Source organism: Littorina saxatilis, linkage group LG4 (genome assembly GCF_037325665.1).
Source record: "Littorina saxatilis isolate snail1 linkage group LG4, US_GU_Lsax_2.0, whole genome shotgun sequence".
NCBI classification, from domain to species: Eukaryota; Metazoa; Mollusca; class Gastropoda; order Littorinimorpha; family Littorinidae; genus Littorina; species Littorina saxatilis.
In genome coordinates, this window is record NC_090248.1 from 28,853,276 (window position 1) to 28,878,359 (window position 25,084).

Genomic DNA, 25,084 nt, shown 5'->3' on the forward strand with positions numbered 1-25,084 from the left:
GTCTCCAACGTAAACAAACGGAAGCCGTCATTGCAGCTCGCTTCGCTACCTAGCTACGGTACCACGCTTCCTATCCAAAAACGGGCGGCAGCTCTTGAGGGAAATAATGCGGTACCGTTGCTGACAAAATGGCTCGTGTGGAATAATAGTTCAAGGGAGCGGCGAAGAGCTGAGGGGGAAATCAAGAGTTTTGTGTGAAGTGACTCGATCTTGTATGGTGTAGGGGGGTCATTCCTCTCCTCTTTCCTCCTCCTCCTACACTACCGCCACTATGCCTATGTCCTGTGATATCGCTGGAAGTTGGGTGAGTTATTTTTGTTTCAGTTGAATATGTTTTCTGTGACTGTTGTGCTAGCAGGTTCGGTACTGTTGTCTTTATGGCGGTAGAGAACGAAATGTTGTGTGTGTTGCTAACTGAACGGGGTGATCGGTCCTGGTGGTTTCTTTAAAAGGGGTAGTGGAGTTTAGTTTAAATGATTGACTTTTACTGTGTATCGGGTTTTGTGGCTGGTCAATGTTGAATGAAGAACAGTACATATATAGAGGCAGTCAGTTGACATGTGTGCACTCATCAGTGCGTGTGTGTGTGTGTGTGTGAACACATGCAGACATTTACATCAGGTGTTGGCAGGGCCCCACCACCATAGGCGCACCGCCAGGTGTTTTTATCCTGCTTTTAAACACTGCCCAAATTCCAGCAGTTGACACCACCAACCTGGAAGGGCATGCATGTATAGAAAGTTTTTAAACTCCGTCACGCTGCGCTCTCTCGCCCATTGCGACGACAGCCATTATTGGCTACTGCAATGTACTACATCCAGATCCAGATCCAGAAACTTTGTGAACGCATGTTTCTGTGTGACTGTGTGTGTGCAGATGAATATTGTATGTGTGTGTGTGTGTGTGTGTGTGTGTGTGTGTGTGTGTGTGTGTGTGTGTGTGTGTGTGTTGTGTGTGTGTGTGTGTGTGTGTGTGTGTGTGTGTGTGTGAGTGCATGTAGATGAATTCTTGAGAGAGAGAGAGAGAGAGAGAGAGAGAGAGAGAGAGAGAGAGAGAGAGAGAGAGAGACTGAGTGTGTGTGTGTGTGTGGATATGTTCCTCTGTGTATGTGTGTGTGTGTGTGTGTGTGTGTGTTTGTGCAAATGTAACTTGTAGGTCCTTACAGATGGATAATATTTGTGTCATTCTCCTCTTACTGTATCATGTTTGTTTAAAAGCAGAGTAGACAGACTAAATGTACAATGCCACTGAGTCAGAAGATGGCAAATACTGTCCTTAGCGGATTATGACTTTATTCAGTTATTCTGCAGAAAAACAGAAATGCTGGAGAAAAACTGTTTGTTTCTGCAGCATTTCTGCATAATGTCATCTTTCGCGAGAGCAACGTTTTTTTCTGCAGTAAAACAGTTTTACTGCAGTAAAATTGAAATCAAGAATGCTGCAGTAAAACGGTGATGTTGTTTTACTGGAGAAAAACTGTTTACACTTTTTCTTCAGCATTTTGGCATTATTCAGTCTTCTTCTTCTTCTGCGTTCGTGGGCTGAAACTCCCACGTACACTCGTGTTTTTTGCACGAGTGGAATTTTACGTGTATGACCGTTTTTTACCCCGCCATTTAGGCAGCCATACGCCGTTTTCGGAGGAAGCATGCTGGGTATTTTTGTATTTCTATAACCCACCGAACTCTGACATGGATTACAGGATCTTTTTCTTGCGCAGTTGGTCTTGTGCTTGCGTGTACACACGGGGGTGTTCGGACACCGAGGAGAGTCTGCACACAAAGTTGACTCTGAGAAATAAATCTCTCGCCGAACGTGGGGACGAACTCACGCTGACAGCGGCCAACTGGATACAAATCCAGCGCGCTACCGACTGAGCTACATCCCCGCCCGCATTATTCAGTTATTCTGCAGAAAAACAGAAATGCTGGAGAAAAACTGTCTTTTCTGCAGCATTTCTGCATAATGTCATCTTTCGCCGAAGCAACGGGTTTTTATGGAGCAAAACATTTTACTGCAGTAAAATTGAAATCAAGAATGCTGTAGTAAAACGGTGCTGTTGTTTTACTGCGGAAAACCTGTTTACACTTTTTCTGCAGCATTTTGTACTGGCTCATTATAATGTTGGAGCACGCGAGCCCCCCTCTGTCGAGAGATGGACTCATCCAGAATTACCAATAGTTGTGCGTGACACGAATGTATTTTGTCTGTCTGACTTCCTTTCCGCTGGAAGTTCAAAGTTTCAAATTAAACTATGGCAGAACAAACTATTATACTATCCCAGGGGGCGACGAATACAAATGCTACTTTACAAGGTCGTTCGTTTTTCTCCAGAAAAACTGTCACAGACTATTCTGAAGAAAAAGTTAATCGCAATAATGCTGCAGAAAACCAAATAAACATTATGCTTCAGAAAAACTGTTTTACTGCAGTCAAAAACGTTGCTTCGGCAAAAGATGACATTATGCAGAAATGCTGCAGAAAAGAAAGTTTTTCTCCAGCATTTCGGTTTTTCTCCAGAATAACTGAATAATGTCATAATCCGCCAAGAGCCAGTACAAAATGCTGCAGAAAAAATGTAAACAGGTTTTCTACAGTAAAACAACAGCACCGTTTTACTGCAGCATTCTTTATTTCAATTTTACTGCAGTAAAATGTTTTGCTGCAGAAAAAAACGCTGCTTCGGCGAAAGATGACATTATGCAGAAATGCTTTCAGAAAAGAACGGTTTTTCTCCAGCATTTGTCTTTTCTGCAGGATAACTGAATAAAGTCATAATCCGCTAAGGATAAAATACATCCTTTAGTATTGCCTGTTAAACGCCTCCAGACATGTTAATTTTCATAACAGAATAATGAATTAATTAGACATTGTGATTACCAATTTTTAACCATTTAGAAAAGACTCCTGCTATTAGCTTGAGATATAAATTACAAGATAAAAAGAAGCAAAATAGAAAGAGGAACAAACTACACATGTTATTTTGTCTAGTAAGAAAAACTTGCAGTTCCTAAATGAATGATCACTCAGTCTCTTTTCATGCACCTTGTTAAACAGTGTTTTATTCAACAATGTATGGATCAAATATATATTAAGCATGTTTAGGATCAACCTTATTCTTGTTCCAAACTTCACCAAGAATAACATCACTTATGTTTATAATTTTAAAAAAGAAAAGATTTTAGCTGACTCCGCACGCCATGCAGTTGCAAGTCCTTACAGTTCATTGTTGATGACACAAACAAACACTCACCCATTAAGGTATTAACCTGCTCTCATGCCTCCACGGAAACAGCTAGACTATCCAAACCAGCTTAAGGGGAGCACCCTGTCTCTAGGTTATTACCAGGCCGTTATTGATCACCTTTGATTCTGCCTAGTTATTGATTGCAAAGTATTGATCATGCAGGTGATAATAGAGAATGTGGCACTCAGGATTTTCCTGTGAGGGTTTGGTGTTACATGTATATATGGTTAAGCTGTTGGGAAGGAAAAGCTGTTTGCCAATAAAACAAACGGGTTAAGCTGTGTACAAAGTAGCCTGACTAATAGTGCTGGTGAGTTCAGAGGAATTTCTTCAACCGCAAACTCTCTCCTCTGTGTGTCTTTGTGGTGTATGAGAGACAGAGAGGGGAAAAAACAGAAAGCGAAAAAGAGACAGAAAGAGTTCAAACCAGGATATCACAGTATCATTTGCATACATTTTTATATCATACCAGGTGTCAAACATAAAAAGCTAATTATCTTGCTGTAAATATAAGCCAGAGACTTAAAAAAAACATATTTTACAATTGACTTTATTTTGAAACCTTTATATCATTTTGACCACTGGAAAAACTGTAATGCTATGTTATTTGTTCAGTTTCCTTTCATTCTTTATATTTTGTTCTGACCGTCTTTTTTTCTTTCTGCCATTCTTTGTTTCTGTTTTCAAATGTTTTGTTTTTACTGTTTCAGTTTCCATCAGGTTACTATGGGCACTATCGCAGCAAGTCACGAAATGATTTTGTGTGTGAATACAGACAGCTGGCAAGACCGCAGCCGCCAGACAGGTTTCTCAAGCGGTCGATGGTAAGTCGTGTGTGGGTGTTTGTCAAGGCGGAGAAAGAGAATATGTGCATATGTACTACTACTACTATTAGGGTTTAACGTCCTCTTAGACCAACTGGACTATATTGGGACAGGTATTGGTAATACGCTGAAGATATGGTGTGATACTTTGATTCGAACAAGCCCTCTGTGGCTGTCTTCTTCGACACACCAGCATTGGGTTTGTCTCGTCAAAGTATCGAAATACGATCATGATAATCAGAGACGAGAGATAATGCATGCGTGTCTTCGTGTTTTCCAAGCCCTGAGACTTTCGCTGTGAACGTGGGATCTTTTTCGTGCGCATGTGTGCACACGGGGGTGTTCGGACACCGAAGAGAGTCTGCACAAAGTTGACTCCGAGAAATAAATCTCTCGCCGAACGTGGGGATCGAACCCACGCTGATAGCGACCAACTGGCTACAAATCCAGCGCGCTACCAACTGAGCTACGTCCCCGCCCCAAGCATATGTACGGGAAGAAGGGTGGGGGGCAGGAGTTGGGTGTGGGTGTAAGAGTGATGGTATGTGGTGAGAGGGAGGAATCAGTGTGTGTGTATGTGGGGGAGGGGTGGGGGGAGAGGTAGGGAGGAGCAGTGTGTTAAAAGGAAAAGTCGGTGGGTGCGTGTAAGAGTGTTTATGTGTGTGCACTCTATTTTTTCTCTATTTCACAAATAAAAGTTCAAAATGTTCAATGCCTCACACAAGCTAACAAACTAGATACATGTACTGACTCGTATAGCAAAAAAGATAACACCTTAAACACTTTCAGACGACTTTTCAAGTGGACATGAATGGAAGTCACTGAGATCTCAACAACAAAAGACCTTGTCGACCAGAAGAGAACAAACACTTTTAGCTCCAGACTTAGACATGCACACATAAATTCTGGTTGCATGGACAGGTTCAAGTACCCAGTAACCCCCTGCATAGACTGTATTAGTGTACTTGGTTTTCTTGACGCCAGATTGTGTGTGTTTTAGGTTAGTGTGTGCGTGCGTGTGTGTGTGTGTGTGTGTCTGTCTGTCTGTCTGTCTGTCTGTCTGTCTGTCTGTGATTGAAAAGTGAGTACTATAAGAAGGAGCAGTCAAAAAGAGTCTGAGTAGGAGGATGAACAGGAGAGAGAGAAAGATAGTATCCTTAGCGGATTATGACTTTATTAAGTTATTCTGCAGAAAAACAGAAATGCTGGAGAAAAACTGTTTGTTTCTGCAGCATTTCTGCATAATGTCATCTTTCGCGAGAGCAACGTTTTTTTCTGCAGTAAAACAGTTTTACTTCAGTACAATTGAAATCAAGAATGCTGCAGTAAAACGGTGCTGTTGTTTTACTGCAGAAAACCTGTTTACACTTTTTTTGCAGCATTTTGTACTGGCTCATTATAATGTTGGAGCACGCGAGCCCCCCTCTGTGATGTTGTTTTACTGAAGAAAAACTGTTTACACTTTTTCTTCAGCATTTTGGCATTATTCAGTTATTCTGCAGAAAAACAGAAATGCTGGAGAAAAACTGTCTTTTCTGCAGCATTTCTGCATAATGTCATCTTTCGCCGAAGCAACGGGTTTTTCTGGAGCAAAACATTTTACTGCAGTAAAATTTAAATCAAGAATGCTGCAGTAAAACGGTGCTGTTGTTTTACTGCAGAAAACCTGTTTACACTTTTTTTGCAGCATTTTGTACTGGCTCATTATAATGTTAGAGCACGCGAGCCCCCCTCTGTCGAGAGATTTTTTTGTTTGTTTGTTTGCTTAACGCCCAGCCGACCACGAAGGGCCGTATCAGGGCGGTGCTGCTTTAACATATAACCTGCGCCACACACAAGACAGAAGTCGCAGCACAGGCTTCATGTCTTACCCAGTCACATTATTCTGACACCGGACCAACCAGTCCTAGCACTAACCCCATAATGCCAGACGCCAGGCGGAGCAGCCACTAGATTGCCAATTTTAAAGTCTTAGGTATGACCCGGCCGGGGTTCGAACCCACGACCTTCCGATCACGGGGCGGACGCCTTACCACTAGGCCAACCGTGCCGGTTGTCGAGAGTTGGACTCATACAGAATTACCAATAGTTACAAACTATTATACTATCCCAGGGGGCGACGAATACAAACGCTACTTTACAAGGTCGTTCGTTTTTCTCCAGAAAAACTGTCACAGACTATTCTGAAGAAAACGTTAATCGCAATAATGCTGCAAAAAAACAAGTAAACATTATGCTTCAGAAAAACTGTTTTACTGCAGTAAAAAACGTTGCTTCGGCGAAAGATGACATTATGCAGAAATGCTGCAGAAAAGACAGTTTTTCTCCAGCATTTCGGTTTTTCTCCAGAATAACTGAATAATGTCCTATAATCCGCCAAGAGCCAGTACAAAATGCTGCAGAAAAAAAATGTAAACAGGTTTTCTGCAGTAAAACAACATCACCGTTTTACTGCAGCATTCTTGATTTCAATTTTACTGCAGTAAAATGTTTTGCTGCAGAAAAAAAACGCTGCTTCGGCGAAAGATGACATTATGCAGATATGCTGCAGAAAAGAATGGTTTTTCTCCAGCATTTGTCTTTTCTGCAGAATAACTGAATAAAGTCATAATCCGCTAAGGATAAAATAGAGAGTATGTGATTGTGTATGTGTGTGTGTGTGTGTGTGTGTGTGTTTGTTTCAAAATGTCTTTTCTTTCAAAAAGTCTTTAGTCACTTGCTCAACTAAATTCTGGGATCATTACATTTTCATATATATTTGTTTGTTTTTAAATTTAGGTGTTTTTGACTCACATGCGAAGCAAAAGTGAGTCTATGTACTCACCCGAGTCGTCCGTCCGTCCGTCCGGCCGGCCGGCCGTCCGGCCGTCCGGAAAACTTTAACGTTGAATATTTCTTGGACACTATTCAGTCTATCAGTACCAAATTTGGCAAGATGGTGTATGATGACAAGGCCCCAAAAAACATACATAGCATCTTGACCTTGCTTCAAGGTCAAGGTCGCAGGGGCCATAAATGTTGTCTAAAAAACAGCTATTTTTCACATTTTTCCCATTTTCTCTGAAGTTTTTGAGATTCAATACCTCACCTATATATGATATATAGGGCAAAGTAAGCCCCATCTTTTGATACCAGTTTGGTTTACCTTGCTTCAAGGTCAAGGTCACAGGAGCTCTTCAAAGTTGGATTGTATACATATTTTGAAGTGACCTTGACCCTGAACTATGGAAGATAACTGTTTCAAACTTAAAAATTATGTGGGGCACATGTTATGCTTTCATCATGAGACACATTTGGTCCCATATGATCAAGGTCAAGGTCACTTTGACCCTTATGAAATGTGACCAAAATAAGGTAGTGAACCACTAAAAGTGACCATATCTCATGGTAGAAAGAGCCAATAAGCACCATTGTACTTCCTATGTCTTGAATTAACAGCTTTGTGTTGCATGACCTTGGATGACCTTGACCTTGGGTCAAGGTCACATGTATTTTGGTAGGAAAAATGTGTAAAGCAGAAGGTCAAGCATGTGAGTCGTATGGGCTTTGCCCTTCTTGTTGTTTTTGAAGTGGGGAAGCAATAAAGAGGTCGTCGATATCACTTTTGCACTGAGCTCAGTTTTGCCCAATTGACCAATGGAAATCCACGTAACATATGAAATAGCAATATTAGAGTATATCAACCCCTCCACACTATGGAACGCCAGATACGCCATGTCCCCGCGGAATTCCTCGCGGAATTCTGCGCGGACTTTCGAGCTATTCTCGTCGTTGATTGGTCAGAAATTCCGCCCGGACTTTTAATGTCCTCGAGGAATTCCACACATCGAGAGCGGCGCCGCGGGACATGTTTCAAACCCAGACATACGAAATGACAGTACCACATTCAATTTAAGTTGAAAACGTCTTTGACAACAGCTGAAACGAATTAAAAAACATGTTATCTGACCAGTGTACACGCCCATGCTTTGTAAAAGCTTCCATGCTTCGTGTATAAAGGTTTTTAGGTCTCACTTAGCACATGTCTTCGACGTCAAGTGTTAGGTTGAAACGCGCGTCCTGATGCGAAATTTTTAGCACCCGCTTTACAGGGAATTTCTTTTCCTGGCCGGGTGCCCCAAAAGTGAAAAACGTTAACAGCTAATATCTTCCGTTTGCCTACCGTTAGGAACGTATTTTTTTGCACAAACCCTTGGCCCCTCAATTCCAAGCTACTCGCCATATTTGAGCTCAATTGACCCCAGAGTACCAGAGATACAGTCCCCAGTCCCCAGTGAGTCAACAAACAACGTGAATTTCAAGAGCGAAACCTAACTAGCCGGGCTATAAATTGCCGGCGGCTACAATGAAAATACAAGACAAGTAAACTAGAGTCAGAAACTAATGACCAACAAATGACAGACAGCGAAAGACGATCTTTTGCTTTCTATAAATAAATAAAAAATAATACAAAAAAGATCAAGAAAGACATGAAAGGACTAAGAAAATTAGAAACGACTATTAAGTACAGACTTGGAACAAAAGATGAGACTTTCCTCTTTTGGCAAAAAAAGAAAAGTCCTGTTCCACAAATAATGTCGAGCCGCGAAAAAAGATTAGAAAGAAGCTAAACATAATATTGCACGGGCGGAAAAAAACAATGCTCAGCAAGTAATGAACAGGCGAGATGCATGGGATGGGAGAAGAGAGAGAGAGAGGGGGGAAAGAATGGAAGAAATACAGAAAGAAAGGAAATAATAGAGAACAAGAGAAGGAAAATAAAAAAAGAAAGAAATCAGCACTCTCAGCACTGCATTTCACATTAGATCCCCACCCATGTTCCTTATCTGATATACACTGCGACCTCACAGCACCAGAACAAAGCTTCACCGCTACTAATGGATTTCGTATAAGCTTTGCAAACAGTACATGTACCTGCACATTCGATCTCGACCAAGCGGCCTTGGGTATAGAGCGCTCACTATGTGTGTGATTGTGAACTGCACAGGTGATAGCTCACTCGATGGTGTGAAACAAAGATTCCGCATGTTATGGTTATGGTTCTGGTCCGGGCGTGAACGGGCGTTCTTAGTCCCGGCTAGAGTAATATTTTGTCATGGTTCTGAACTCTGATTTGACTTGTGAGTCGAATGTGAACTAGGATATTTCACTTTCCAACAGCAGAAACATCTCATTTACACATCATGTTTGCATGTTGCTACCAGTTATGGACTGAAAATGATTGTTGAAAATATATAATAATAATAATAAAAACATTCTTTTATAGCGCTGGCAGTCTCATGGCGCTTTACATTAGACATTAAAATATGTGTTGTACCCGCCCCGTCCTCCTTGTTCGCCCCTTCACCCCCCCCCCCCCCCCCTCCATCCATCGTTCCCGCCCACCCCACCCACCCCCACCTCCCACTATCACGACCGTGCCCTCCCCCCCCCCCCCCCCCCCGGCCCACCCGTCCGAAAACCAAAGGTCGGGGTGGTTACAAGAGGGGGGGGGGGGGTAGTAACGGTAATCAAAGTAAGACTGTTGTCTAAACAAGAACGTAGCTGCACAATACATCTGTATTCGCCGGCAACGTGCGGCAGTGACTGCGCATAATTTTATTACAGACATTTAAATATTTAAATCGGTGACCAGGAACCGACCTCACCGTCGGCAAAGCACAGTAGACGCGCAAACAAAGTCGTCAATGGCAAAAGACAAGAGTTTATGTCGAGACAAGCACCTTCTTACGCAAACAGACCCGCGTGGCGCTGGTGGTGTGTGGTAATAATACTAAGATACTGTTTGGGGTATTGACTAAAAAGAAATCCTATTAATAATGTCAAATCACACACAAATTAATGCTAATGTGATGGACGATTGAAGTTTGTGATCATTTATGAGTTGAATTCGTCACAAGTTCATCAACAGCTGTTTGGTTTAAACGTATCATTGTACGAATGTAACAATGTTTGGAGCATGTACGAAAATTGGTCCATGAAAGGATCGAAGGAGAACACCTTTCAAGCAGAAAGCTTGGCGGCTTACGTAAACTGTCACCTCAGAGACTTGATTAGAATGTAAGGTCCTTGTTTACCCGTTTATAGACACTGCAGACTATTGGGTTCCCAGGCCTTCTTTTGTGGAAAGATCCAACCATTCTTTACCAGAACCATAATTATGAAACCTCTCGCACAAGATTTCAAATTTAATAGAGTACATTATTGTATTTCAAAGTTCTCTCTTATTGTGTTCTGTCTCAGTTTTTATCAGGATCAAAGCTGAACAGGCACGGGCATTGAAATGAGCTGGTTAATATTGACTGCCTCGTGCTTTCACTGTATTGAAAATTACCATTGCCGTCACCACTGTAGGCGTGTCACGCACCTCTCGTCTTGCTGGAAAATCTAATAACTTTTTGTGCAGATACTTGCCGGGGTACATAAACGGCTGATATACCCGACTAGCTTTTCATTCAACATTTCAAGGCACTGCTTTCATCAAACTAATTCACTGCGGTTAGGGGTACTCCATTAAAACGCCCCCTTGTAGTCTGCTTCGGGGTTAGCAGTGCTTGAAGAACAACCTGTTTGTGTGTGTGTGTGTGTGTGCCATGTGTGTTTTGTGTGTGTGAAGTTTTGTGTGTGTATTTTATTGAACTACATGTATTTCTATTGCGCAAGATTGAAAAGAGGGGTGATTTTGTTTCCTTCCCCCTCCCTGTCCCACCTCTTACCAGCCATTTTTGAACGTTGGTTGGCATGGGGAAGGGGGCGCGGGTGGTGTGTGTGTGTGTTGCTTGGGTAAGGGCGGAGTGTTCGATGTGTGTTTTGTTTAGTGATAGTGCGGGGTTAAAATTAAGGTTGTGGTTTTATCTGAAAGGTGGAATAATTTGTTGTGTGTATTTATGTTTGCTGGTGCATTGTATGTTAAGAGGCAAGGCAAGGCAAATAATTTATATTAGGAAACCCCCATGGCGGTACACGAATAAGCAAAATAAAAATAAAAAGAGAGAGAGAGAGAGTGAGAGAGAGAGAGAGAGAGAGAGAGAGAGAGAGAGAGAGAGAGAGAGAGAGAGAGAGAGAGAGAGAGAGAGAGAGAGAGAGAGAGAGAGAGAGAGAGAGACAATGGAAATTCTCTTTTTAACGAGGGTACACGAATAAGCATGGGTATGCTTTTGCATCTAGCCCTCACCCTAAAGAAAGACTAATCTACACACACACACAAACGTTTGGTACCTTATTACAGAATTATAGGAAGTACAGAAGAGAGAGAGACAGACAGACAGACAGAAAGAGAGACAGAGAGGAGGGGTACGACCCGATGAGGTTGAGGACGGACCACTGAATGAAACCGCGCAAGTGCAATACTGACGAAGGCTCATGTCGACCAAAAGAGTGGGATTCCCTGTAGGTGGAGTTCCTGGAGGGGGATTTCCTGTATACAGGGAATACCACAGGATTTAGTTCCTGTAGCGTGTCGCTGATATAGCTGAAAATCACGTGATGCTTGGCGACATCGATAGAATTTGAAGTTTTTCAATCTTTTTTGATATTTCTTAGAAATTCGAGTATGGTTTGCAAGTTTTATTGAAAAACTCCACCCTGTGGGATTCCCTGTATACAGGGAATCCCCCTCCAGGAACTCCACCTACAGGGAATCCCACTCTTTTGGTCGACATAGACCCCATCAGCACCACTAGAGGCGGCCGCGGAGAAGGCTCGTCAGATTTTCGGACTTGAAACAACAGAACTGTAAAGGCCAAGAAAAGTTAACCACGAGGAAAGATTAAACGACACTAATTACCCATTACAGAACCGGCAACGTACCACGCACTCTTTTTTGTATCAGTAAGGCACACAAAAACAGTGCACTAATTCCGGCTTCGCGAAGCCAGTACGTTATACTGAAAGCGGGCAGTGAAACTTACTGGACCACGGCCGACTGGAATCAGTGAAGTGTGAACTCGGAAGCAAAAGAGCAAAGGGTCCTGTATATATAGCATAGCACCTAAGAACACAATGGAACCCCCTTTTAAGACCTCCAAAAATCGGAGAAAATCAGTCAAGTCTCAAACAGGAGAGGGTTTGCAAACATAGGAACATGTACTACAGTTATGAACAGAAAATGTGGAAAACTGAACAAGGTCTGTAAACAAAAACAGGGGGGGGGGGGGGGGGTGTAACTTTGGTGCCTAAAAAGAGCGGTTCCGCTGTTGTGAGCTTAGGATTGTGGGTGTGCACTGGGGTAAGATTCCTGGCTTAGTCAATCAATCAATCAATCAATAGGAAGCTTATCATAGTATAGCGCGTATTCCGTGGGTACAGCGGGTTCTAAGCGCTTGTCGCATAGTGGCATAGCCTACTTCAGGCCCTGTTTTGCTCTGTGTTTCCACACGACAAGTGCATGTACGGCCAAGAGAACTTTCTAGGGCCCCTGATCAATAAATGCCACTGTACATGCCATAGTGCTCAATGTATGTCTTTGTTCGCTGGCATTACAAGACCGTTGTACTTGTAGTACATTGTAGTGTAATATTGTCACTGGGGAATTGTATGTAGAATGTGTTGTATTTGTCCTCTTTTCTTATTTGTTACGTCCAGAAGTGGTTATCGTTACCGACACGATTGTCAAATGATTGTATATTGTTTTGCGAGTATATTAAAAAATAAAATTGTCACCACTGGCAGTAGTTTCTTGGCTGTTCCAGTTAGGCCCAAAGGGTCAACATAATTGGTATCTGTAAGGTTTCCCTGTTCATTCATTGCTTGATATTATGTATGTCTCTGCTCTCCCACCCTAAGACTAATTAAGACTACACTCCCGATTGTTCACCCCGACGCATCTTACATCTTTGCCGGTTGGCTTTCCCTTGAAGACCACTTTGGTTCCTGGTCATGAAAGTTGGACCTAACCGCTTTAGGTCTTCCCGTGTTGGTATACAGCATTTTCCAAGTGTTGATACAGGACATACAGGTAGTAATTGATGGCAGTATTTTCTCGTGTGTCCTTACCGATTACAGGTACATGTATAGTGTCCTAGGCGAAAACGCAGAGTTGACACTGACATTTCAAATTTCATTTAGCAAGGTCGAGAGAGAGAGAGTTCACAGCCACTGTCACGAACTGAAACCTCCGTCTGCTGAACTGGCAATCCTTCTCATTGCGGTCAATGCGCATGCGCCAATCTTTGACCGAACGAACCATGGGTTAAGGTTAGGGTTAGGGTTAGGTTGTTCATGACCTGATTTATCTCCCCATGTTAGCGCATGCGCATTGACCGCAATAAGGATTGTTCAGGCAGAGCCAAGTTTTCCGTTCGTGACACCGGCATGATTGTGCTGAGGGCGGGGGATTGGAAGAGTGTGTGTGTGTGTGTGTGTGTGTGTGTGTGTGTATGTGTGTGTGTGCACGCATATACGTGTCTGTTGGTGTTTTGAATATTACGAACCTGTGTTTCATGATGAACTTTTTGTGTGTGTTTTTGCAGCAACCATGCGGCCGACACGTCTTTTCCACCCACGACAACCGCAACTCCTTCATGACAGACGCTCAGTACTTCGAACAGGTGACACTTACATTCTTTCGATCTTACGTGTACTTCAACCCCCCCCCCCCCCCTTCACAACAACGCACAAAAGAAAACAACAGGGAGAAAATGAAACAAGGAACTGAAAAGAACTGACAAGAAAAACATCTTCGATAGGAACATTAACATTTTTAAAGTATCTTTGTTGTGAAGTTGTAAAATGTCATCGTCTCGAGAAGATTTAACATCAAAGAATTATCAAACATCACATAAGGATATGACGTCAAGGCAAACTGACGAAACAATAATCGGAAGTGTTATTTGCGGGTACATAAGAAAAGGCAAGACTTAGTTTTCCGGCATTGATTCTGTTCTGAGTCACCGTGATGAGATCAAAGGCACCAGCTGTTTTTGTTTTTTTCAACCATGGAAACGAATGCCAGTCCTTCCCGTCTTAAAAGTCGTCACAGTAGGACCGACACTGATATTTTCTCCAAAGAAAATGTCCACTGGTGCCTATGGTAAGGAAAATGTACCGTAATACGATAAATTCCCCTCTTCTATCACGGGACTGGATTGGATTGGATTGGATAAGATTTACAGTCCAGTGAGGTTACCATCATGGAAATTCGGGCTGCTTTCTCCCCGGGGAAAGCGAGCTGCCATACATACGGCGCTACCCATATTTTTTTTTTTCCTGCATGCGTGTATTCATGTTTCCTGAGACTTAATGCCGTGTGAGATGGAATCTTTTTACTTTATTCCAAGTCCCACGGGTATTTGATTGACATTTTTATCTATGCCTATACAATTTTGCCAGGAAAGACCCTTTTGTCAATCGTGGGATCTTTAACGTGCACACCCCAATGTAGTGTACACGAAGGGACCTCGGTTTTTCGTCTCATCCGAAAGACTAGCACTTGAACCCACCACCTAGGTTAGGAAAGGGGGGAGAAAATTGCGGCCTGACCCAGGCCTGAACACGCAACCTCTCGCTTCCGAGCGCAAGTGCGTTACCACTCGGCCACCCAGTCCCTGGTGCTATAAACTTGCCATTCCGCTGAAAAAATATGTCCATTCCCTTCCAGTGTGTAGGGGAAGGGCTCCTAATATGGACCGGCTCCTAATATGGACCACCTCTTGACTCTGACAAACTAACAGCGCTAGAGCGCTAAAAACAATTTCATTCGCTGTATTCACCCTCTCTGGATAACTTGCACATGTCAAAACAGTTGCAGAAACACAAACCTCAAAACCGTTAGGCCTTTTCTCTTTTTACATTTAGTCAAGTTTTGACTAAATGTTTTAACATCGAGGGGGGAATCGAGACGAGGGTCGTGGTGTATGTGTGTCTGTCTGTGCGTGTGTGTGTGTGTGTGTGTGTGTGTGTGTGTGTGTGTGTGTGTGTCTGTCTGTCTGTGTGTGTGTGTGTAGAGCGATTCAGACTAAACTACTGGGCCGATCTTTATGAAATGTGACATCAGAGTTCCTGGGTATGATATCCCCGGACGTTTTTTTCATTTTTTCGATAAATACCTTTGATGACGTCATATCTGGCTTTTTGTAAAAGTTGAGGCGGCACTGTCACACCCTCATTTTTCCATTAAATTGATTGAAATTTTGGCAAAGCAATCTTCAACAAAGCCCGGGGTTTGGTATTGCATTTCAGCTTGGTGGCTTAACAAGAAGAGCAAACGCTCGATCGAGTCACTTTCGCAGTTCTGAATATTATATGAGGCATCAGATGGACAGGAAGAAATTGCTATTCACAACACAATGAGTCACGTTCACATAAAATTTGAGCCCGGTCACTTTTATAGTTTCCGAGAAAAGCCCAACGTTAAGTTGTGTGTTGCCGAACAGAAAAGGCTAGTTATCTCCCTTGTTTTTCTGATAACGTTCGTAAAAGGCTACAGATGTAAATACTTTGATGTAAAGAATAATCCTACAAAGTTTCAATCACATCCGATGAACTTTGTCAAAGATATAAAATGTCTAATTTTTCCTTTGACGCTGACCTGTGACCTTGAAAAAGGTCAAAGGTCAACGAAACCATCGTTAAAGTGTAGAGGTCATTGGAGGTCACGACTAAACAAAATATGAGCCCGATCGCTTTGATAGTTTCCGAGAAAAGTCCAACGTTAAGGTGGTGTCTACGGACGGCCGGCCGGACGGCCGGACGGCCGGCCGGACAGACTAACACTGACCGATTACATAGAGTCACTTTTTCTCAAGTGACTCAAAAACTAATGAGTGAGTTTGGTCATTAAAAATCGGAAACTTGTAATTAAAATTATTTTTTTATTAAACGATCCAAAAACAATTTTATTTCATTCTTTGTCATTTTCTGATTCCAAAAACATATACATATGTTATATTTGGATTAAAAACAAGCTCTGAAAATTAAAAATATAAAAATTATGATCAAAATCAAATTTCCGAAATCGTTTTAAAAACTATTTCATCTTATTCCTTGTCGGTTCCTGATTCCAAAAACATATACATATGATATGTTTGGATTAACAACCCGCTCAGAAAGTTAAAACGAAGAGAGGTACAGTAAAGCGTGCTATGAAGCACAGCGCAATCGCTACCGCGCCAAACAGGCTCGTCACTTTCACTGCCTTTTGCACTAGCGGCGGACTACGTTCAGTTTCATTTTGTGAGTTCCACAGCTTGACTAAATGTAGTAATTTCGCCTTTCGCGACTTGTTTTTTCACTTTTGGCAGCGTTCACTCTAAATTTGACGCCTAAAACGGACTCGTTTCTGTCCACAGCCAAAGCTTTTATCATACATGAATTGCTATATATGACAGCTAAAACCGTATTTGTTACATTTTAGCAGTTTTGACCCCGAGTTTCTACTGCAAACAAACAATAATAGCAAAATCTCAAAGTATGTGTGAGTCCCCTAATATGGACCACCTTCAACAAATCGAAGAAAATAAAAGCTAAATGCTATTTTCATTAAGAGGCTTGCTGAAAATAACCTATAACTAGCCCTCGAGCTTTCAAAAAAATATATCAGATTGTCTTCTTTTTGTGGAAGTTGATAATTTCACTTATTTTCACTCTGTTTTTAATATGCTTCTTTAGTTTCCTGGTGTGCTTCAAATAATGCTCTCACCAACCCGAAACAGATAAATCTAAAGCATATTTGAATTAGTCTGACATGCACAATAAGTTGTATCATGTTATTTTGAAGTATAGGGGGCTTTTGACAGTGATTCCTGAAGGCCGCTTCACTGGTCCATATTAGGAGCCTGGGCGCCTAATATAGACCATGTGATTTTTTCTGTATTGAATTTTTGCTGAATGTCTATCAAAGCTATTTCACTCTAATTAGGCCTAACGGTTCACTTAAGAGAGAAGGACTACCAAACACAAAATGAAACTTCTTCGCAAGAAAACAAGCTAGTTAATTATTAGCATGAAACAAAAAGTGGTCCATATTAGGAGCCCTTCCCCTACATGATACCATTGTGTTCACTTTACGTAGCCTGCCTTTGTCAGCAGCAAAGGGCCTGACATGCCCACGTAGAAACGGTCAGTGAAAAATAGTTTTGTGACTTGCGTCAAGGCCGACGTATTGACAAACACCGAATTGACCTGTTTGGGGTTTTTCCCGAGCACAGTGACAGTTACTGAAAACGGAACCCCCCTTTCAAGACATTGGAAACAAAATCTGAGAAAAATTAAGTCTTACAAGGGAGAGGGTCCTAAAATGGAGGTAAATTTGCCGACCTTGTGAACAGAAAATCTGAAAAACTTGGGTATGAACAGGTGAGTGGAAGGGGGGTAAAACTTAAAATTGGGGTCTTAGGGGGCGGGGGTTCCATGGTATGTGTTGCTATGGAAAATGAAAAGTTTCTGTTGGGATTTGACGTGCTCTTGATATCCGGAGGGAAACATGAGAAAGAAGGAAGGAGAGGAGGAGGAGGCCGGGCATTAACAAAAGCAACACTGTTGCTGGTGATTGTTGCTATCGCTGGAAAGAAATCTCACTGACCTTAGAACAAGCAAGCTACTGAGGCAGACAAGAGGCTGGGAGGGGCCGGTGGGTGAAACAGGGGAGGTTTAAAAAAAAAAACCAATACCTTCTGAATGATGAGGTTAACTGCTTCCAGTTAGAAAATAAGTTGTTGCAAATCAAGTTTAAATACTTACACTAATATTATGGCCTCTGAGAAGCTCAATATTTTAGGCTTTTTCACTCAAGCCCAGGTTCTTGCTATTTCAACATGTATCTTCCTCTCTTTCTGTCCTTATCCTTTTGGATGAATGGGTTTTTACATCTATGGCGAATCTCTCCCTGCCCCCCCCCCCCCCCCCCCCCCCCCCCCCTGCCATTCAGGCAGTCATACTCCGTTTTGATGGTTAAACTGACATCTTGCTGGTGCCATTATTTTGTGCAGGGCCTGGGCAAGAAGAGGAATCCAGAAAAATCAAGCTTCAAGCCGGACTTCTACACATGGATGCCCCTGAAGAATGAGATAGAGCGCAGTCGGCCGCAGGTGTCCACCTACAAGCTCGACTTCAACAGAAACGGTACCAAGCAGTTGCTGGTCAAGCGACCAAAGACCTCGTTTGACGGCCTGCCCACGACCACGTATCGTTACACCCACTGCGAGGGGGCACCCAACAGGGACGAGATTCTGAAGATGTCCAGCGGTGCCCTGCAGCTGACCGCCCACAGCCGTAAGGAGCGAGCCAAGACAGCCCAGCCAGCGTGCCGTGATACCGTCGCTTCCTGTCTCAGCTGGTACCGCCCCAAGGCCCCGGCCGCTACCCAAGTCACGGATTTTTTCAACATGCAGCACATCCCTGCCCCTCCCCAGACAGCCCCGTCTGTCATGCAAGCTCCAGCCCCTCCCCCTCCTTCCCCCCCAGTGCCACAGGCAGTAACAGAGTGATGTCTCAATCTTCTGTCTCAAATTCTGTGCAGCACTGCTACTAACAATGAATATATATATATGAATGGCAGCAGTGAAGCCGGAGAATCAGGCATGGAAGTACAGCATGAGAATAGACTATGTTCAGAAATAACTGAATGGATCTTTTTATGGACTGTGTAAGAGTTGGATGCCGAGCCAAGTAAACAAGTCAATGGCGAGTTGAGCCAGCGATCGTAGCATTCCAATGAATGACGACTTCCGATGTGGATGTGTTTAAAAAAAGAAGGTATCGTCTTGATGGGACAATGTAATTAATACAGTATCCGCTCTAAATGTTTCTTTTCTGAAAATATGCACATCAGAGCTCACCGATTCACTGCCGCAATGTTGGCTTATCTCGGCTTTAGATGGCAACAGCTCTTCCACAGTCCTTCAAAACCCCTCCCAAGTTATTTCTAGAATTCGTCTGTTTGTTCCTTATTAAAGGGTGAAAATGCCGCTACAATCCGATGAACTTGCTCAGGAATGTGAAATTGGTTTAAAAAAAAGAGGAAAATCTTTCATCACTGCTATAATGCGACCCTTTTTTTTTTTAAAGAGAAGATGTGACGGGGAATCATGTGTATGTTATGAGAAGAGTACTTAAATAATATAATTGTTATACATTTGGAAATATCTGCTGGTAATGAAAAGTAGCATGGCCATTTTTTTACCTGTACATCGAGTGGTCGAACTCATTTTATGTTGCACCGTTTGCACTTAAAGCAGTTTATAACCATTTTATTTCAGGTGCAAATTTCTTTTTGACATAATGGTTATTTTTCTAGGCATGTCATTCTGCATCATAAAAAGTGAGAAAATGCCCGCTTTGCCTGCTGGCACCATTTTGCAGTACCAGCAGAAATGAAAAAATAAACAATCAAAAGATAACTCACCGAATAATTATAATTAAAAAAATGGCGCTAACAACCAAGCTCCAGTCTTCGATCCTATGATTATTTTAGTGTACACTGCACTCACTGGGCACATTTTCGAAGTAAGACAACTTTGGGAAACAAATAGTGCTATTTAGTATTATGAGGGACAGAGAGAGTGAAGTAGAACACAGTATTCAAAGCAGTGTGGTGTCAAGCTCTTCTTTACCAGCGTTGTCAAAATCAGTTTCAGCAGCTGTGACAATTACCCCTGTACCAGTTACTTCACATAGTTATGATTATGCCAGTGCACTTTTTTGGTTCTTGTCAGAGGGAGAGGTTCCTATCAAGAGAGTTCGGAGAATACATGTACAGTACACATCTTGGTAAAGTTGCAGTTTTCTGCAAGTTCCGGAATGCAGGATTTCAGCGATGGAAAGTTCCAATCTCAGAACTTCTGGTTCTCCGTGTATATGTGTTAGATGATCTCCCTTCAGGCCTTGTTTTGTGTAAACATGTTTTTGTATGGCAGAGCTGTTAATTGCCTTGCTTTCAGTTACAAGTAAAGATCTGTCGTAACTAATCCAAGTCAGTCACCGTTTTGTCACATCATGCAGTACAAAGGTAATCTATTCTAGTTAGAAATATGAAGTTATTGTTTTTAAAAATGTATATGACATGTCACATGTATGATGAATGTATGGAAGGGAGACATATATATGTACATGTAGCAGAATGACTCAAGCCATATTGCTGTGCCAAGTTAACCACAATTTTCGCCCATACACTTAATTTGGCATCTGTACATTTTGTTCTTTTAACAGACACTTTTGATCGTCTTGATTTTGTACATAGCTTACTTGGTCGTTCATGTATCACATGCTCTTCACATTTAGGGGCAATTTTGAATCTGTAAACCATTTTTCTCTCTATGCAGTCAGAATTTTTTTTCGTTCTCTGTTCGCTTTTGTTGCTTCCAAGGAGTACACTGCCAAGAACAAGATTGTCTCTGGTGAAATTGTCTTTGTAAACTGCACAGGTTCAGCCTTCCAGTTTGTTTTTACAAAGCTTCCATCATTCGCTTTCATTTGCGTTTCTTTTAAAAGTCAGAGTATGTGAAGATTGCTTTGACCAGATAATTTTTTAGTGTAAGTGTCAGCATAGTATCTCAACCATTTCAATCAGGTGTATCATCAGGATGCATTTATCCAGGCGAAATGTTGCTATTATGTGTCAAATTTAAAAAAAATTTTGTATGCGTTGAATTTATCTGTAAGGGTAATGGCGATAAAACTTTGGCTTGGAAAAGTTGTGAATATTGTAAGTAAACCAGAGTACATGTTTTAACGATCCGAGCTTACTAGTTGCAAGAGATTGTATGGGCGAGTGTATGTACCACATGTACATGATTTAACATTGCACCATAACTGCTCACTTTAACAGAATTATACTGTAACTAAATAAAATATATTTTTACTGGATGAGGTTAATGACTGTGTGTGCATGTGTGTGCGTATGTGTGCATGTGTGTGTATATGTGTCCATGTTTGGAGAACAGTGAACATGACTTCAACGAAACGGTGAACATGTACTACAGTACAAACAAACATGTACTACAGTACAAACAAACATGTACTACAGTACAAACAAATACAAGAAGACTGGGTCAAATTTCAACATATTTTTTTTCACTTTCTCTGTACACAGATAGCGGTATACAGCATCTAATAACAAAGCTCTGTACACTGAATCAAGAATAGAATACAAAAACTTTACAACACGAAAGTAAAATGCACAATGAGCACAACTGCAAGGTGCCCAGAGACAAAAGTCGATAAAATGCAACTCTTTGTAAAACCCCGGCCACACCTCATTCAGGTGCACAAAACCACAGAATCATTTTAAGTACTTCCTCTTGGCTTATTTACAAATGTACACTCATGCGTTTTCTATTTACACATTTTACAACGCTGATGATGATGGATGATGAAACAATGCTTCCACTGAAACAAAACTTCAAAGAGAAAATCCCACAAACTTTTTTTTTCAATAATAAATAAGAAACGAATTTTTCTTTATCCACAAGGAATACCAGCAAACCAAAACAATTTACCTACTAGCAGCACCCAACAACACAAAACACTGACGCTAGAAAACCAAAGCGGGACACAAAATCATTGAACTGAGTTTACATCTCATAAAAAAAAGAAGAAGTGTATTCAAATTCATTATGCACTAAACCAGCAACTGATCTTGTTTAGAGCAGAATTTTTTTTCAGAAGCACTAAAACAGCATTTGACCGTCCATTTTGTCCTTTCACAGTAAAACCAGACGTGAACCCCCCAAAAGAGTTCTAACTGAAAAGAAACTTTGTCCAGAACAGCCTTTTCTCTAAAGGTTCAATTGATCACTCCATACAGGGACTCTTTCTTTTCCATCAGCACAAAGCTTTATGAGCATCATACTTCTACAGCAGTATAATCATAATGTCTGACAAAACTACAGATGTCCTTAACTCATTCGGGGCGCGTCTAAATTGTCCCTCGTGTTCCCTCCCCGCGCACGATTTTGACCCATTTAAAAAAATAAAAAATAAAAATCAACAACACAAAATAACCTTACCTACCTTACATTTTTGCAAAGTTTGAAATTTGCTCTTTTAGAAAATATATGAAACATTTGAAAGAACATGCCTTTTGTTATCTTCACATTCAGTCAAACTACCTCTTTGAAGAAAAAAGAAAAAAACAACAATTTCTATGTCATGGGTTCATCATACACAATGTCATGATCGACACTTTCATTGTCCGAATCATCACCCAAATCATCGTCCATTGGCAGAAACTCGTCACCAGAATCTAAAATATCATCTCCACTATCATCATCACTAAGGTCAAGATCAGAACCGTCCTAAATAACAAGTTCTAGCACTCTTTTCAAGTTAATACGTCTTGTAGCAGAACGATCCACCATCTTGGAAAAGTCAAAACACATGGGTCGCACACCGTCACAAAAATCAAATCATTCCCAACAATTGAAGGGAAGGAACTTTTCCACTGGTTCCACTGTAGACAGGCAGAAGTTTATTGCGGGGGTTGTTACCCTTGGTCAGCGGGGCCGTTCACACCGTTAAAAATTCGTGATATCCGTCGGATCGTAACGTTACTCCAATGTGTCGGCAACGCAAAGCACAGCTGTCGGACTTCCAGTTCCGACGCAACGCGAATGAGTTAAAGGATCTCTACACTAAACTTTATTGCTAAATATCTGTCTACATGTTTTTTCATAAACCAAGAAAAAAAGGTCAAAAAATAAAAGCTGAAAAAAAAGTTTCAAAAAAGTAATACTAGTTCTATACTTGCTTTTTTTCATAAGTATTTCTACCTCCTTCACTACAGACACTCTTACAATCTTCACAAGCAATATTCTACACCGTGTCTCCAGAATACATGTACCTTTGCCTGAAATAAATGTAGAGAAAATTTGCCTGCCTTTATTGACTTCATGTGTGAAAACGGGGATCAAAGCCTTCAAGTGTGCATGCATGTTTAATTGCTTGCATGCTTTCTTTCTTTCTTTATTTGGTGTTTAACGTCGTTTTCAACCACGAAGGTTATATCGCGACGGGGAAAGGGGGGGAGATGGGATAGAGCCACTTGTTAATTGTTTCTTGTTCACAAAAGCACTAATCAAAAAATTGCTCCAGGGGCTTGCAACGTAGTACAATATATTACCTTACTGGGAGAATGCAAGTTTCCAGTACAAAGGACTTAACATTTCTTACATACTGCTTGACTAAAATCTTTACAAACATTGACTATATTCTATACAAGAAACACTTAACAAGGGTAAAAGGAGAAACATAATCCGTTAGTCGCCTCTTATCATGCGTGTTGACAGTAAAGAGACAAGAACAAATTTAACAATGCTTGGCTTTGAGTCATGTACACCAGTAAAGGTTTTATTTCTAACTTAAAAAAACAAGAAGGGCAAAGCCCATACGACTCACATGCTTTACACATTTTTCCTACCAAAATACATGTGACCTTGACCCAAGGTCAAGGTCATCCAAGGTCATGCAACACAAAGCTGTTAATTCAAGACATAGGAAGTACAATGGTGCTTATTGGCTCTTTCTACCATGAGATATGGTCACTTTTAGTGGTTCACTACCTTATTTTGGTCACATTTCATAAGGGTCAAAGTGACCTTGACCTTGATCATATGTGACCAAATGTGTCTCATGATGAAAGCATAACATGTGCCCCACATAATTTTTAAGTTTGAAACAGTTATCTTCCATAGTTCAGGGTCAAGGTCACTTCAAAATATGTATACAATCCAACTTTGAAGAGCTCCTGTGACCTTGACCTTGAAGCAAGGTAAACCAAACTGGTATCAAAAGATGGGGCTTACTTTGCCCTATATATCATATATAGGTGAGGTATTGAATCTCAAAAACTTCAGAGAAAATGTGAAAAATGTGAAAAATAGCTGTTTTTTAGGCAACATTTATGGCCCCTGCGACCTTGACCTTGAAGCAAGGTCAAGATGCTATGTATGTTTTTTGGGGCCTTGTCATCATACACCATCTTGCCAAATTTGGTACTGATAGACTGAATAGTGTCCAAGAAATATCCAACGTTAAAGTTTGACGGACGTCCGGACGGACGGACGACTCGGGTGAGTACATAGACTCACTTTTGCTTCGCATGTGAGTCAAAAAGGGCATAAAATCTTCACCAATGGAGAGTAAAACACCAACAGACAAACTCATGGTGGGCTGACACATTCTACAACACTAAAGCAGCTGCTGGACCACCCAAAAAAAAGGGACCCAACCCAGACCCTTGTCCCCAAATCCCCAGATGAACCCACAGCAGCACCCAACCCAGACCCTTGTCCCCAAATCCCCAGATGAACCCACAGCAGCATCCAACCCAGACCCTTGTCCCCAAATCCCCAGATGAACCCACAGCAGCAAAGGCCCTAGTGTCGTTTCATGGCAGGGCCAAAAGAGCCCTTATGCTTGGCGGTCTGTGTGTGGGAGTACTGGTCGAAATGATGCCGCCTTGTAGGATGATGGGATGAGGGTTCGGCAGAGGCGTGCCGCACTCGCCCGCTCGACCCGTTCCCAACCACAGAGCCGGAGCGCTGAGCTTGCGATAGGCTGCCGCTCCGCACCCGTGGGATCTGTTGTGGGGACGTCTGAGGGGGGTGAGTCCGTGATTGAGCAACAAAAGACGAGTAGGCAGTGCTAGGTGGGGGCGGGGGAGGGGGTGCCTGCTGCTGTAGGGCAGGAGGGGGAGGGGTGGCAGTGAAGGGCTGAGGCTGGCCTGATGGCGGAGAGGGGTACATGGCCCCCGGGGAGAAGGCTGCCGGCGCCGGTGGCTGGGGATGAGATCCGTTGGGCAGATGAGGGGGCACTGCTGCTCCTGAGCCTAGAAAATAAAACACTGCAACGTCCAGTCTCAGTATCTTGCCACTCACATCAACTGTATGAATTTGGAGTCCCTTTCAGTAACTTCTCTACTGTCATAAAATCAGCATTCCCCTTTAGTACCTTCCCACAAACACTTTTACTCCCCTTCAGCAACTTCTCTGTTGTCACAAAATGGTGTTCTCCTTTAACTTTACCAACTTCCAGGGAAACGAGCTGTTCTAATCCAACACATTATAATATGCTTATTTGA

At 42.0% G+C, this 25,084-nt stretch overlaps 2 protein-coding genes across 4 annotated transcripts in view; one reads left to right on the forward strand and one right to left on the reverse strand.

Moving 5' to 3' along the window:
• Positions 1–20,871, forward strand: LOC138964413 (uncharacterized protein C3orf84-like). Its single transcript, XM_070336365.1, has 4 exons — positions 1–304; positions 3,958–4,071; positions 13,542–13,619; positions 17,997–20,871. The coding sequence occupies exons 1-4, from the start codon at positions 272–274 to the stop codon at positions 18,492–18,494; spliced, it is 723 nt and encodes a 240-aa protein (XP_070192466.1). The 5' UTR covers positions 1–271; the 3' UTR covers positions 18,495–20,871.
• LOC138964412 (inactive histone-lysine N-methyltransferase 2E-like) overlaps positions 20,638–25,084 on the reverse strand; it is a 66,060-nt gene continuing 61,613 nt past the window's right edge. For all 3 annotated transcript variants that reach the window (XM_070336362.1, XM_070336364.1, XM_070336361.1), the window contains one exon: positions 20,638–24,832. In XM_070336362.1, coding sequence (XP_070192463.1) covers positions 24,381–24,832 — 452 coding nt within the window. In that variant the 3' untranslated portion in view covers positions 20,638–24,380. The remainder of the gene's footprint in view (positions 24,833–25,084) is intronic.

Excerpts from the sequence above, each read along its gene's own strand:
- LOC138964413 (XM_070336365.1), top strand. The coding sequence starts at position 272 with ATGCCTATGTCCTGTGATATCGCTGGAAGTTGG. Across the intron at positions 305-3,957 it reads GTGATATCGCTGGAAGTTGG|TTTCCATCAGGTTACTATGG; the intron begins GTGAGTTATTTT and ends TTACTGTTTCAG. Across the intron at positions 13,620-17,996 it reads ACGCTCAGTACTTCGAACAG|GGCCTGGGCAAGAAGAGGAA; the intron begins GTGACACTTACA and ends TATTTTGTGCAG.